General features: G+C 42.5%; 1 protein-coding gene across 4 annotated transcripts; it reads right to left on the reverse strand.

Moving 5' to 3' along the window:
- Positions 1-6,854: 6,854 nt before the first annotated feature.
- Positions 6,855-16,074, reverse strand: raver1 (ribonucleoprotein, PTB-binding 1). 4 transcript variants are annotated; one of them, XM_041061954.1, is made up of 15 exons: positions 14,366-16,074; positions 13,272-13,338; positions 11,680-12,149; positions 10,117-10,308; positions 9,907-10,027; positions 9,718-9,818; positions 9,517-9,588; positions 9,047-9,125; positions 8,574-8,761; positions 8,371-8,452; positions 8,097-8,239; positions 7,818-7,889; positions 7,571-7,705; positions 7,298-7,363; positions 6,855-7,176 (listed from the first exon to the last, which is right to left on the reverse strand). In XM_041061954.1, exons 1-15 carry the CDS (start codon positions 14,687-14,689, stop codon positions 7,030-7,032), a joined length of 2,259 nt encoding a protein of 752 aa, XP_040917888.1. In that variant the 5' UTR covers positions 14,690-16,074; the 3' UTR covers positions 6,855-7,029. The 4 variants fall into 4 exon arrangements, with proteins under 4 accessions (XP_040917888.1, XP_040917886.1, XP_040917887.1 ...); XM_041061952.1 differs by lacking the exon at positions 9,517-9,588; XM_041061953.1 differs by lacking the exon at positions 9,517-9,588 and having other exon boundaries at positions 8,097-8,236; positions 9,047-9,128.
- Positions 16,075-16,191: the final 117 nt, after the last annotated feature.

Genomic DNA, 16,191 nt, shown 5'->3' on the forward strand with positions numbered 1-16,191 from the left:
ACCAAAAGAGTGTAAAAAAAAAGAAATTTCAAATATTTCTGTATCATCAGCAGCAGCATAACTGAATTAATATTTTAATATAATTCAAATATGTTAAGTTCTTTTTCTGTCTAAAACACTGGTTGATGACATAGAAAAGGAACTGAGCCAAATCATTCTGTACTATATAAAATTCTACCCCCCCGAAAAAGAAAAGCAATGAAAGGGGGATGAAGTGGATGACGAAATGACCACGGACCACAGTGCGGACTGGAGTGCCCCATTGTGGTGTGGAAAAAAAATGTTCCTCTTGCTTGAGCCAGTTGCTGCACACTTCATTTACTGAGCATCTGATTTATTTTGACCAACCACACCAAATGGCTCTCCACGTTATACATTCATAATGTGAGGAATAATTGAAATGCCAAGCAGTCTTACTTCCTCAAGACAGTATGTGCAGATGAGATTGTTGTGCAGACTGTGGAAAAGCACTGTCTGTAATGCATTCTTGGCATTTGTGTTTATGGGAGTGTGTGTGTGCGTGTATGCAGAAAGTTAGCTTAATCTGAACTTGTGAAGAATTTCTCCATTACAGCTAACAACCAATCACAGAAGGCAGCAAACTCTGCACGTCCAGCAGAAAGACAATCATCAGCCTGTCTAGCCTTTGGCCCACACCGAGTTTACACATCAGGGAATGCTGGGAAATGGATCCACTTTCTGCCAGTGGAAGGCCATGAAATATTAACCCACACCTCTTTCCTGACAGTGAGCAATAGTCACGTAGTTAATGTGCATGTGTGCCCACACGTGTGTGTCCAAGTTTGTGTTTACACGTATGTAGGACAATGAAAAGTAAATGGAACTTGCTAGAACGTAGGTGTCTGTGCGAGAAGGGAAGAGAGGATGAAACACAGGCATAGTCAGATGTTTAGCTGCAGTGATGTGTGACTGTTTCAGCAGCCTATCAGGTCATTTTTATTAAGTGTTAAAATAATTCTTGAAATAATTTCAGCTTTTCTTTTTCTTTTTCTGTGGAGGTGCAGCGGTGGGGGTGGATTGTCCTCCTGTCCGTGCTGTGTGCATAAAGACTCACAGACTCACGCTGAATCAAAGCTAATGCTGGAGTAAAACTGCAGAAATCCTCCGCGCATTAAACAACATGAAAAAGCACAACCATTCAGAAGAGACCGTGGGATGTGCTTACAGAGCAGCAGAGCGAGCCACCACTTTTCACCTCATTTTCACTGAAGTATTTTCTTGTGTCTCTCTCCAAACCAAACCGATCTCACTGAAATGTCCATCCAGCTGAAGGCAGAGGAGGAGTTAGATGGGAAAGGATATAATGATGCATCAGGGAAGCGAGTGCAGTGTTTCACTTTAGGGACAAGATGAGGACCAGAGAGACCTCAAATGAAGCAATAACCAGATTTCAGAGCTTCTAAAACTTATGCTAATGATTTTTTGGAGCTATAATGGCAACTGGAGATGGGAGTCAAGTATCAGAATTACCGCAAGGTTGTTCTTTTAATCTGTATGCGCTCCTGATACCTACTTTCATGGACAGTGGTGTTAAATATATACATATACACACATATAAAACATACATGTATATATGTGTGTGTAATATCTAATTGAAAGCATTGTTTTTTGTTTTACAGCTGGCCACAATGAACCTTTAAAAGCATCAGAAAATATTCAAAACTTTACATCATAGGTGCATGAAACAACGTATAAAGAGTTCAAGGGAAAAACAAAATTCAATTCCTAGATCAAAACCAGAGAAAAAAAATAGAGAAAGCACTGGTCGCATGTAGAGAGGTGTTCTTGCAATATCTCATTATTCAATAGCGATCATGCAAGAGACAAGTGGCAGGAAAGGAAATAAGAGAAATGAGAGCTGCGCTTCAAGATAAAAGTGTGGACCATTAATGTTGAGGACGATATGAAACAGGGGATATGATTCAACAGGGGAGAGGAGGACAAGAGATACTTTTTGAAGAGATGAGTTTTTCGGTACATGATGGAGAGATTTCAAGACTACAGCACAGATTATCATCCTTTGCTTTAAATGTGAAACTCTCAGCTTGATAGAAAACCAGGTTCATCTCACGGCTGCTGTTGCTGTCTGGATTACATCTGTGTGCCGGGTATTCAGGACTGAATGTTAAGCATCTCTAGCCAAGAAATAAGACTGTGTGCATGATGCTGACAAGAAACAAAAACAAAGCATGTTGTGTTGGAATATATCTCTTCATTTCAGAAATCAAATGCTTTGTTTCAGTGCATCATAACAATAACACCGTATTGGGAAACACTGCATTTAGATTTCCCATAACAAGATGTTGTTATCTTATTTTGTAGTGCCACGATGATATACAGTTACACAGAGGATCGACTGGAAAAGATGAAAATGAAGAGTGTAACAATACCCAAGCTTATTTCAGGGGAATAAGGGTACGTTTTCTGGATTGGAATTTAAATCCCTAGTATAATATAATCTTGTTTGGGTGCATAAGAAGGAGCACTGTTCAGAATTAGTGGCTTTCCCCCTCTTTGGAATTAAGCAAAAGGCAGACTAGTAGGTTTCTCCTGGGTTACCGAGATGTTCTACTGTTTTACAGACTGTTCGTCACAGGGGGAGTGGGCTGTTTTCTATGACTAATCCTGCTATAAACAGCTCTTGTGACATGCCCTATTTGGTTACACTTTGTTGCTCGTGTGCTGAAATAAAGCCGTAATAAATCATTGCACATGTGAATTTAGAGTGTGGTTTACATGTAAATGACTGTGAATCTGTATATTTAAATGCAACAATTTCGATTCAGCACACACAAGCACTGAAGAGGGAGGAAGCAGTTACATTTTTGGTTCCACAGTGAACACACAAAGGCATGAGAAATAACTTTTTCTTCATTTGTGTGGCTGTAATAAATTTGTGATAAATGACGCTGCAGTGATCTGCCTTCAGAGCTCTTCTTCCTTCCTCTCTGTATTTGGGAAAATTGCAGGTTTCAGCAGCATTCAACAGCAACTGTGCGGGGTGACTGTGTGGGTGGAAATATGAAAGGCAGGAATCTAAATGTGTCTGACACAGCGTCCACCGAGCCGCGGTGGATCCCTCTGTGAACTCTTGGTAGACTGGCTGCAGGTATGAGAACATAATTCAGGGGTGCCTCAAGCATTGCAGATAAATATTACAGAAACAAACGCAGCGGCTGTGAAAAACACATTAATATAATGTCAGCAGGACTAAAAAACAAGCCCATCATTTCGTCACTGTGTTCTCATTTCCATTGTCCTTTACATCTGATAAAAAAAAAAAAAAAAACAGTAGTGTTTCTCCCTCATACTTATGAAGTGATCATGAAAGACCCAAACATGAAGTAGAATTTTTGCTCTTTGAGAAATGTCACAAACTATATCAGTGTTAAAACAGAGAGTTTTATGACCAGTGTTCTGCACTTGTGTTTTTGCCCATCAGGGGAAAGCTCCATCAGCAGCTCTGCTCCTTGAGGCTCAGTGGGACCACAAGAATAACAGCTAATCAAAACCTTTCATCCTGATGGCTGCTGAGGGGAAGAGGAGCTCTCTTCGCTGCCACTTGCCCCTTAGCACCTCAGTCTGAAGGGTGAGGGACAGTAATGCAAAGGGCTCAGCATTGCCACAGAGCCAATCATCTGGGCAGACGACTTTAAGCTCAATTTCTGCCTGATAAGAGCACAATTGACCTGCCATTACCTTCAGGGTCGGCTGAACAGAGAGGCTTAAAATACTGCGCCTGTGAGGACACAGCTGACATTTCAGGTTATTCTTTAGTTTGTTTTGTTGTTAAATCTGAATGCCATTAGGCTGCATATACAGTCTTATCACAGTGAAGGGTATTTTCAGTCACTTCTCAGTTTGACGTATTTCTTCAAGTTGTTTTTGTTTCTTCCGCAAACTGTTATTTGTCTTGATTCCTGGTAACCGACTGACTGAGTTTGTTGTTAAATAATTATTCATCCAGGGAAGACAAATTATCCTCTCAGCAGTAACCTGCTTAACATTCATACAGGTCACATTCACAATTACACTGAACTGATAGAGCCAACTGGAGCCATGCATGGCATCGGCCTGATAACATGTTGTAACAAAGTGCACAGGAAATGTGCTGTGCTCAAAGGCACCTCATGAAAAACTAATACAGCTATTGTTTTAAGTTATTAGCCTCCAGTGTTTTTCCATGTTGGGGCACAAAAGAAGAGATCCCACAGCTGAATTTACAACCAGTAAACCTTTTACTAGCAGATGCTTTGATGTATCCTCCTTTTTGTTTCATGCTTTCTGTCTACCACACCCGTTCCCCAAAATCTGTCTGCAAGTGTGAAGAAGCATTGTTTTTTATGGTTGGCTACCTATCTAATAAAGCAAAACATCAGCTGGCTGTGCATGCATTCATTTGAATGAAAAAGGGCGCCTCAGCTCTGGTTCATTGCATATACAACTTGGGCTGAAATATTATCACTCTGTGCCTCTTTGTGTAGCTTCAGACTATATCAAGGACTTCCTTTCTTACCCTAAATCAAAAGCACATTAGTTAGCCTACAAAATTTTGCATAACAGTTTTACTGTCTAATAAATCTGGTGTTGCTTTTACCTTTTTCTGCAAGTCATATGCTTTTGTTACTTTCATACCAGAAGCCAAGCTTTCACTTAGACATTATTCTATTGATAGAGGACTTAAGAAAAATATTGCATGGCTCAAGGCAACTCTGATTATTGGGCCCTCAACCACAACTTTTTTCTTGATGAATATGTTCCTTGTTATTTGCTGTGCACATGGCTATGTGTTCAGCATATTAAAAAAAAAAAAAAAAAAAAAAAAAAAAAACATGCATCTCATTTTGCATTCTGCAATTGAGCTCTCTGGGTTTTAAGGCTCAAATTAAAGGCCAATTAAGAAAATCTGTTAAGGGTCATTTTAGCGGCTCAGCTCTAAAATTAAGTTGTGAATCACACTCCAAAATTAAAACTCTTTAGGCACAACTGCCTTAAGAGCAAATTATGTACTCTTAAAGTGTTGAACCAAACACTTGGGTATGCACAGAGAAACTGGTTAAAATTCTCAAAACTAAAATACAGAAACATTTTCATGTTAACCCCAGAAACGTCAAATACAGAAATCACCGAGCTACAGTCTATATTTTGGGTGTCTCTTTAAATGATGAGCTCACAAAATGTCAGTTTAAATAACATTTACTTGCTCACATCACACACATACAGAGACAACCATGGCGGTACAGATGAGAGGATAGCAGTTAGAATCAAATCAATCAAAATGAATGATGATCATACAGTACAGCTGCATCTCTTGGTCCATACACAACATGAGCAGTCTGCTGTAGCGCCACTCTTGGTCACATCAGCTTTCAAACATACAGGGCCAACAAAAAGGAAAAAAAAAAAAACAACAACAAGGAGCAGCAAATTCATTCAAAACACCAGACCAGAGGCAGGTATAATTAAAGAAAACAAAAAATTTCGGACTCAGGAAAATGATCAAGCTTTAACTATTTACACAGCAAATAACACAGAAATGGTAAATGTAGGTGGAAGCCAACACAGGGCAGGATGAGATCACAGAAAACACTGTTAAGGCTCAAGTGTAGCTGCATTTCCTAGCAGAAGTCAGAGGTAATGGGTTTTCACAATCAAACTGTCAACCAGATAATTATTCACAAAAAAAAAAAAAATTACAAAAAATAAAAAATAAAATAAAATAAAATAGGAAACAAGTACAGTCATGTCACTGACCAATCATCTGCCAGTAGCTTCCATCAGTATATCCCCAGACAAACTTGCACAACAACTACTGGAAAACTTTGAACACTGGCTATGTCCATCATTCCAGCTGCCATCCATTCATCATTCAATCAAAAGTCAGGCCTCTTGCTGAGGTTCCTGTATTTGCTATGTGTTGGCAGCTCGAGAGATGGCACACAGCGGATGCTCACTGCCCCACCAACCCAACTCAAGCACTGAGGTGTGTTGACTTTAAGACATTCAAAATTCAACTTAGCAAATGAGACAGACACAAAACACAGAAAATATTCAACTCCTGGAGACTTGAAAACGGCATCCTCTACATGTGAGAACAGATAAGGATTGTGACCTGTGACCAAGTGCATCACTCAACGACCAGTGTAGAGAACAGGCTCCGTAAACAAGATGGATGGTGTGGATCAAAACACAAATAACGTGGAAAAGTTAAGGCTTGAGGAAAATATGCCAGAATGGTAGAACGATTCACCTTAATCATACACAGGCAGGTACATGCAGCTGTCATTGGTGGATGGAAAGCTGAATGTTAACTGATGAGGAAAGGCCTGAATCCAGAAAGAGTCATACAGCGAAACATACAACCCTGTGGAAGGAAGGGGAAAAACAAAAAAACACCACAACACAAAAACACCATCTCATTAAACAAACTACTGAACTTTTTACATGGAATTAGGAAGGCTACTTAAAAAAGTAGAGCCTCTGAAGTAAAGCTTGTTTTTAATACTATGCAAGTCCCTTTGCCTGAAGTTGTGGACAGCTTCACTTTAGTGAGATGTCAAACATTATAAAAAGCAGCCTACGGCTGTCATTGAAAACTGGCCAAACTATCTGTAGCTCTGCTGACACACCACACTCAACACAGGAATAAAAAAAATGCTGAAAAGACTCCATTAGCTAATTAACCACTTTTTTCTCACTGTACATGTCATTCAACAGAAAACTAAAAGTCAAATAAAAAAAAGAAAAAAGTAAAAACTTAATTTACCAACACACTAAAATCATATATACACAACAAAAAGAAAAAAAAAAACAACAACCAAGAATTCCCATGGAGTGACATATGTCCAGATAGCAACAGGCTGCACTCCTCAGCGCCCTCCAGGGGTCATTCACAGGAGCACACAGGAGACAAATCCAAGGACTGCTGAGCTAAGTTTACTGGAGGAGATGCCATCATGTCCTGGCTGTTGAATGGCTACTCATACAGCAAGAAGCATTCAGCTGTATTTAGAATATACGCTTTCGCTTAAGGTAGGAGTCTGCGTAATGGCCACCAAGACCTTGGGAGTGCTGGCCCACGTAGCCACCCTCTGGGCTTGGCTCCGGGGATGGGATCAGCCGGGAGAACACACGCTTGTGGCTACCAATGGGAGTCTATAATTGGAAGAAGAAAAAAAAAAGAAAGAAAATCAATGAAGAGTAGTCTGATATATAACTAAAAATGCACAAAAAGTTAAGACTCAAAAAGGCAAAGACAAGAAAACGTCTAAATTACCTTCACAGCATTCCCCAGGCCTGGGGGATAGTTAGTGGTGTGGCTCACAGGAGGCATTCCTACAGCCTGAGGACAAACAACCAACTTTCAGTGACCTAGACTTCTACAGAGGCTCAGGCACTTACAGCACATTAATTATTGAAGATGCGCTTTATTCTGGGAATGTAACTCTCCACTCTTTATCTCTATGCCAGTGCTACCTTGATGTTCTCACGCTGACAAGAAATCATTAGCTTGAAACAAAAACAGAAGTTAATATAGCTTTAGGATTACCCTGTTGAGCTGGGTAGTAGGGAGGCTCCCGTTGCTGGAGGCCTCAGGCCCTGAGCTGAAGTATGAGGACAGTGGTGGACTGGGAGGGAAACTGTAGTGGGAAAACCGCTCGCTGTAGTCGGGGTGGCGAGAGGGCTGCAGAGATGATCGAACAACATCAGAACATCTCTTCTATTATCAGTCCAGTATGTAATTAATTGAACAGCATTAAAAACACCATCTTGAATTGGTTGAATAAAAACACCACCTGCTGTCCGAATCCTGCCAAGGCCCCAGCATCAAGGTTCTCCTGTTGTTCATACAAGTGGGCTAAGGGATCCTGAGGAGAAGCACCAGATGGGGATCAGACAAAATCACATCATATAGCTTAGTGAATGGGCAGCAATGAGCAGCCAGGCTATGCGGGGTGCACAACACTGTAAATTCAGCAGTTCATCATCGAATCGTTTCGCAAAGCAGCACCTGCTAAGAACAGAACAGAAGCTTAAAAATATTTTACAATAAAGCAGTGGAGTCTAGCGGTTACCTGGTGTAGAGGAGAGTATTCAGGGCTGTAGGAATCCTGGTAGCGTAGGTTGTAATTCGGCTGTATGCTCTGGTGTGTGTATTGGTTGGACACATTACTTAGTGTAGGCCTCTTCCTATAGGGGTGAGGTCTGCAGCTTCCTGCTGGAGTAGGTGAGGCCAGACAAACATTGCATACTGGATTTATTTGGTTGGATGACTGAGGTGATGCATCAAATAAGAACAGACAGGTAAGTAGTAAAATCAGAGCCACACACTGCAAACAAGAACCTCACCTGAGGGAAAGACATTGCTGACACTGAGGAAGGCACTCTGGGGAAGATTCACATCTTTGGGAGGATCTCCTAGTATGGACACCTGACAGGAAGGGAAAGACTGACTCAAGTTTTCTGCCCATTTCTCATTTACACATCAGTAAAAAGCTACGCAAGAACACAAGAGGCAGAAAGCATATTATGAAAATTGCTTGGGACCTCACCCCTTGTGCTGTGAGGCCATCTGCCCCCATCATGCCACCCATCAGGGGCATGGAGATGCCCTGCAGGGTGGGAGAGGAAGTCTGGGGGAAGGTGCATGCTGCTGTGGGAGACTCCTGCTCCCTTGTGAGGGCTCTGCCAAGTGGCATTGGCTTTAAAGGGGCCAGAGGATCAGTCTGAAGACCAAGACCTGAGACACCACCATGTGAAGGAATTAGATAGAGGCATGATTGTAAATTATAATTGATGAAACCTTTAAATTTTGATCCTTATCATACTTAAAAAGTCAGATTTTTCTTGTGCTATGGAATTCTAACTCATAACTTCAAGCGTTATCATAACCAAAATATAATGAGCAATGTAAAGAGCAGGACGCATGCAATGGGGAAATAGATGTTTAACATCATAAGCAAAGCAAAAACATGCTGTTTGTGACTTGAGGAGCTACGGCTGGAGTAGTGGGTGTTTGCCAAACCTTGGGGCAGGTCTCCGAGCAGATGGACTCCCTGCTGGACAGGCAGAGCAGCCAGAGGATTCTCCCCAATGAGTCCTGCCTGCTGGCCAAAGGAGAGAGCAGAGCAGAGGTCAGTGTCACAGGAGGGTCACACAGTGTGGCTAACACTTGAGCGGTGGAAAACTGATGAACTACACGACACTTAATCAACACCAAGGCTTACTCACCATGTATAAAATTATGTTCTTACAGAATGGGTATTTACAATTTTGGTGCACAATAGAGTAGTACACCTACCACACCACTCAGCACCACTCAAAAGTACACCCCACACATACACACACTCAAAAAAAAACAAATCCCACACTTTTCTAGCAAGAGCTTACCCACCTAGGCACTGAGTTTTCTATCACATAAAAAGACAGGGATCCATGTGGCTTCGCCACCACCTCACACACTGATAGCCAAACACAAACACCATTATCACTCACACAAGGCACTAGAGGGTTTTCTTTATTGTGCAGCACCTGAGCCCACAGAAGATGATTTCCCAGAAAGGCTTGCTACAGGTAAAGAGGGAAAGAGCAGAGAGTGGTGGGGGGAAAGGTGCGTATGAGTAGGAGAGGATGAATCAAAACAGACTGAGCAGCTAAGAGGAACACGTCAGAGAAAAGGCAGAAAAGCAGCAGTACCTGCTGAGCCTTTGCCTGGTTCTGAATGAGCAGCTGGAGCAGGGCTGCAGAAAGGGCGGGGTTGGCCAGGAGTGGCATCGTAGGGGCTGCCCCAAGGAGGCCTGCACACAGAGAGAACATGAAGGTCCACAGAGCCTGGGGAAATCCTAAAATCAAACCAGTGATGATGAGCTTGTGAGAACTCCTCACCTTGCTTGTGTCCCTGTGACAGTGGGTTGAGCAGCATCTTGAGGGTAGCGGGGTTATTGAGGCCTGTGAGTATCTGCATGGCTGTGGGATCAGGGAGGAGACCTTTTCCCCTGTTCACAGCCTTGAAGGCAGGAGCCACATGACAATCAGCAATGGCAAATGACTGGTAACCTTGGATATGTGAACGCAGTACAAGTTTGACGTAAATACCATGGTTTGGGCAGCAATCAGAGCAGCCAACATGCTTCTTCCGGGAGGGCCAGGGGCACAGAAGGACACCCTGATGTGTGTCCCGCCCAGCAGCCTGCCATCAGTGAGTCGCTGTGCCTCTTCGGCCATCTCTGCGGTGGCAAACTCCAAAACGGCAAACCGTCGAAAACTTCCATCTTGTCCCTGAGCCAACTGTAGAGACAGGGGAGAAAAAAAAATCTAATCTCACACAGACTCAATTAGCCCAAGTTCTACTGCCAATAAATACGATAAACATGACGTAACTGGTAGGTTTGTGGCTCTTCACTTACAGCCTGGACATTTAGCACATTTTGAGTGGACCATCTATCCAAAGTCAACATCTACGTTGGAAATTCCCCATAAAATCCCTGAAATGAACCAGAATCACTGCTCAAACTAATCAAATGTGGTGTTGAATGTCTCCCAACAGAGATAAAGTGACATTTGTTTTGTGGTTTTGCTCATTTGAAATCAGAGTCCCCTTACAAATGGCAGGTAGAACATTTATTAGCTGACAGGTTCTCATATGCCAGCCTGTCATTTAAGACTAGTCGTAAAATGAAATGCCCACTTGCAAGAAAAATCACCATTAATGATGAGGATTTATGTACAAATTATTATTAAAAGGACAAAAACTTAACCTTTCCACTCATAATTGAGACTCATTTAAAATTTGGTAAACTTTAAACCATCCACTGCCTTATTTTCCTGTAACGAAAGTTTCACATCAAATCTGAAAACTTTGTAAACATCAAACCATCTCTTCAATGTTCAATTATTAATGGATATTATCAGACGTACTATTATGCTGACTACATAGCTTTTCCCACTAACAGGCCCATTACTCACTATCATCAGCTGTGGCCTCATGACTCAACACCAGGTTTCACAAGATCATAACCGGGCCAGTTCTACCTTGTTAACTAGTGCTGAGAAACAAAACTGTTTCTCTTTTATAATCACATGGCCCTTAATCATCACTGCCTTTGCCACAATCCTAAAAAAAAAAAGGAAAAAAAAAAACCCTGGAACCAGCAGAAAAGTGCTACTGTGTGTGTCGTGCGAAAAGGACAACCCTCTCTCATTCCAGAACAGCCTGCTGAATGACACCACCTGGGGGAGTCAGGTGGTCATCACCATAGAAACCAGCAATGCTCATTGCTATAGAAACTTTGAGTGGCCACATGAAAACTGGGGTAAAGGTGAAAGGTACTGAAAGATCAAATAGGGAATCCAGTTTGGATGATTCCTGCCATCTGTTGCCCCATCCCTAAAATCATTTCCCACAGGCCAGTTCTACAGCTTTCTGATACACATGGCAGCACATCGTCTTCATCAGGCCCAAAAAGGTCTGGAAAGCTTTGTTAATATGGCCTTGAACAGCATAAATCAACACAAAGAAACCACCAAATAAAGCAACATGGAAAGTGTAGCAACATAAATGCACTGTTCTTGGTGCAAATGGCAATCCAGATAATGTAGCCCTCCAAACATTTTTTTAATTCGACAAGAAGCAGTGTGTTTATGTGCGATGAATCTGACCTGGCAGAAGACTGGGGCATGGGTGTCAGCCAGCGCGTTGCGGAGGTCTTGGGCTGTCAGCAAGTTCGGGGGCAGGCGGTCCACACACAGACATTTGGAGTGCAGCAATGGGTATGTGAGGGAGCCCACTTCAGTCCAGTGGACGTACAGCATGCGGGAGCCCAGCTGCTTTCCTAAAAGCTCTGACTTGGCCCTGGCCGCTGAGTCCTTCTTCATGTACTCCACAAAGCCATAACCCTTGGAATGCCCAGTGGAGGCACTGTACACCAGAAAGCAGCGCTCCAGGTTACCAAAGGGTCGCACTAACTCCTCAAACTGCTGCTGGGTGAAAGCACAGGGCAAATTGGCGATGCACAGCAGGGCGTCGGTTGGCTGTAGCTGCACAGAGATCTCCCTGTCCCGTAGCACATGCTGGTGGAACTCTTTGATGGCAGACTGCGCCTGCTCCCCGTTGAGAAGTGTCACAAACGCTGAGGGTGATGGAGGACAGAGAGAGGAAGAAAGACAATCAGCACAATTTGGTATAAAGTGAAGGAGTGACATTTGTTCAGTCAGCATTAGTGGCAAGGTCTATTTTCATACACAGCAGGTCTCAGGGAACAAACATTGGCTGTGACACCATTTCTGCTTTAGGAGCTCTGATAAAAGACAATGCTGGTGGCACAATGTCACCACACCAGCTTTTATGTCACTGCAACATTTCCCTTATTGAAACTACAATAGCTGTCATAGTGGCTGACAAGTATTAAGGGTTCTTTATCTGAATCACTGCATCACTGCTGATAGCAGTAGGTATATGAGGGAGACCAGATTTAAACTGATACCTAAAAAGTCATATGTAGACCTGAATAATTTGCTCCTGAATGTTACTAGCATTCAATGTCTACAGTGTGTCACAAACTCTTGTTACAGGTAGAGTCCCATAGAGTGCTGATGCATGTGAAGCAAACATCCTGTTACCTTGGTTTCAAAGAGGAGCAGAAGGGGGGAAAGATTTTTGGGGGTTATGTGAAAAAGTCACACTAAAAAAAAACACCAACTACATTTTGTATGAAAGCATACCTAAATGTGCCCAGTTATATGCCACAACGGTTTGGTTGATACCAGGCAAACCCTGAATTTACCATCTGACTCAAGCAAATGTCTGGTCCATCATTGTCAGCCACTTTCTGGTCGGATATTGCTCTGCCAATGTGGAAAACCATTTGAGTCCATCAGGGCACAATTAGTGCAATTTGCTGACAATATTGGGAATAATCATGTCACCACTAGTGATGGAATACTGGAGAACACTATATCTTTAATTAAGGTTCAAATTAGCTGCAATTTTAACTAAAAAAAAATGTATGCTACTTGAAGTTTTGATTGATTTCTTCAGTATTTTCCTCAAGTGAAGAACCCTTATCGCTTTCTAAAGACAGCCCCATAATTTGTGAGGCAATTTGTCCTCATGGAGAAGAATGATGATGTAAATGCAGACAACCCAGGTTGTATATGTGATTATCTTTGTTTGAATTATCTGTGCAATAATCCTTCACTATTTCAAAGTAAAGCTGCAATATCTAACATGATGGATGAGCAGTTAGACCAACCTGTGCCCTTGTATTTGTCAACAAAGCAGTACTTCAAGTCATAGCTGCCCAACAGTTCATGGACCTCCTGTAAGAAAGAACAGACAATGATTACATCCGGACATTTAAAGTGATCATCGCATGGCGCACTACAACCCTCTAAACCGGGACTCATACATAAAACACCAGACTTAAAGTCGTAGATCGTGGTCACCACATATTAGTCATTTGCTTAACTTCAGCTTTCGGTCATCGCATAATTAACTCATTCATGTCCACTGGGAAACTAGTAACAAGTGCACCTGTGGGGGGTGAGGGAGGTGAAAACTGACTCATTGTTGTAGGAGAAATTGTTCTGCGCTGTTTTCGCCCACTCACAAACAAATGGCGATGCTGTCTAGCATTTTCTGAAACGTTTTGTCTCCACGCCTTCCACCTTTTGTTATATTGCAACTCACATCTCGAACTCCCACTACCCCCTCCACCCCCACCCCTCACCCCTCTGTGAACAATGGTACCGCCCGCAGGCCCACCGCTCCCCACGAGTCAGGCACGTTCCAAAAAAATGTGGCATCATGAGTAAAATCTATGGCTGGTTGGTAGAGCCAAACGCCAGCTTTAACAACGTATGCGCTGATGAAAAAGCCCAAATACACCTGTGAAACTCCTATAGAGATAGAATCACCTAAAGATTGGCCTTGGCAGCTTTAACAGTGAAACTAAACCACGAATATTCAAGTGACTAAGTTGTTACCTACGAGGCCGGACTGGCAGGTCATGCAGGCCACGGGTGACCATTATTGACAGTTATCTGACCACCTGGCAGTTAACTCAAGCCGTGTTAACGAACTGAGCCAAACAAATTTAACACAACACTAATGGTGTTCGACGGCTGCCATGTAGGAGTGCGTTGGCTTTTAAAACAGATGTGGTTTCAAAGCAAACACGGCATGAAACAAAGTTAAAGACAGCGAACGAGTTAAATGGCTAGCGGGCTAAGATAGGTAGCATGGCAGGCATATTGGAGCTAGGCTAACATTAGCCAAACGACCCCGTCAATCAATCAATCATCCAACAATTTAAACCTCCATTTGGCTACTAGTTTTTACCCATACCTGATTGCTAACGTCGGAGGGTAGGTTTTTTATGATGATTTTTCTACGGTTGTAAAACTCCCGACGAGTTCTCTCCAAGCGGCTCTCGATCTCTTCGGGGCTCAGGGATGTCAGGTCCTCGTCGACCCTCCGCTGACACTCGCGTCCCGGTGTCGATTCCTCCTCGCTGGCTTCGATTTCGGGATGTCGGCGGTCTCCGGCCATCCAGTTTTCGTGATCCGCAGCGAGGTCGTAATGTTCATGAAGCGGACGAGACGCGAAACTAAGTCCTGTGTCTGTGCTTTCATCCTTGGCAGCTGCGCTAACAGACACGGCGGCCGCCATCACTCAGTTTGGTGGAAGTTCTTTCGGTCTGGAAACTCTGTCTGATTTGAGCAGTTTAAACAATACACACATGGCCCCAGCGACGCTTCTCATTGGACGACAGTGGGACGCATTCTCCATGACTACGACGTAGCCGGCGGTGGGGGCGGGGCCACGGATGTTCCCTGTGTCCTGCTCAAAACTGGATGTAAATCCTGGCAGTGGGGACGCAGAGCCTGAGTGGGTCATAAAAACAGTCTGAGGGGTTCCCCAGGCCTTTTAATGGGACAGGCTTCTCCCCAGTAGGAAAAATACACGTTTGTAATCACAGTTTTTCTTTGTCTGTAAAATACACATAAGATTTGGATTATAAAGGTGATTGAATATTTTTAAACAGTCTTTGATGACAATAAAAATATCAGTTTACTAGAATAATATAATAGAAACATTTTAAAGAACATTTTATACATGTATTTCTTCTCTTTTGCTTTTTTCAACATAAACCAAACATTATAACCATTGCAATGGAGGATTTATTGCAGGACTGTTGCATTAGACTGTATTAGTTTTAGCTAGGTGTACCTAATGAACTGACAAGTGAGTAAATATTTGTATACTTACTCTGTCTGTTCAGTGCCTTAGATGTAGACGAGTTGATGTTCAGTTGATTATAAGAGTCAGCATGTGAACTTGCTGTAGTTTTTTTTGTTTTTTTTTTTTGTAGTTGAATAGGCACAACAGTACTGTAGTATTTATTCAACAACTCCACTAAAGGTGGAGCCACCTTGGACTATTCTTTGGCACTCATCATGTCTACTGGTATATTTCTAGTCTTGAATTGGATTTTGGCCCTTGGAGTATTTTCCTTCACACACACCGCGAGAACTTGCAGCAGCGCTGTTGGCGGTGTTGTTGAAAACCCCATGTCTAAACAAAAACCTTTCTGTGGCTGTTAATTTGCATTCTGCAAGACTGTGGAAGTATTGTTAGCTTTGTCCAGTATGTTGTGGTAGTTCCTTCTGCTCGAAAGAATAGGTGGAGTGTCAGATGGTTCTGCACTGGTGTGTGATGCATGTGGGTGACTGGGGCTGCCTTATGTGATTCCATGTGATTAGCGGACATTAAGATGAATTACCCCAACATCTGAAAAGCAGTATTACTATTTTTGTCACTCTGCAGCAAGAACTTAAGGTGAAGTATTTACAAGAAGTAAACTTGTGTCAGTACCACAGCAAGTTTTCATTTTCAAAAGTTGGACCCACTTTCTGTTCTACCTACAGAAGTGCCATGTGAACACGCACCTAAATGGTCAAGAAAACACAAAGTATTAGGAAATCCCATTCCCTGGGCTAGTGATGTTTGTTAAAAATATTAGTGTAGAACTTGCTTTCATTACAGAATATCCCTAAGCCAGTGATCAGTGAGCTCTTATGTAACAGAGATGTAGCTGTTTTGTTGCATATAGGACATACAAACACACAAAACAATCACACATTATGTAACCCATCTTCATACACTTTGTG

The sequence above is a fragment of the Toxotes jaculatrix genome, chromosome 18, assembly GCF_017976425.1.
Source record: "Toxotes jaculatrix isolate fToxJac2 chromosome 18, fToxJac2.pri, whole genome shotgun sequence".
Taxonomy (NCBI): Eukaryota; Metazoa; Chordata; class Actinopteri; family Toxotidae; genus Toxotes; species Toxotes jaculatrix.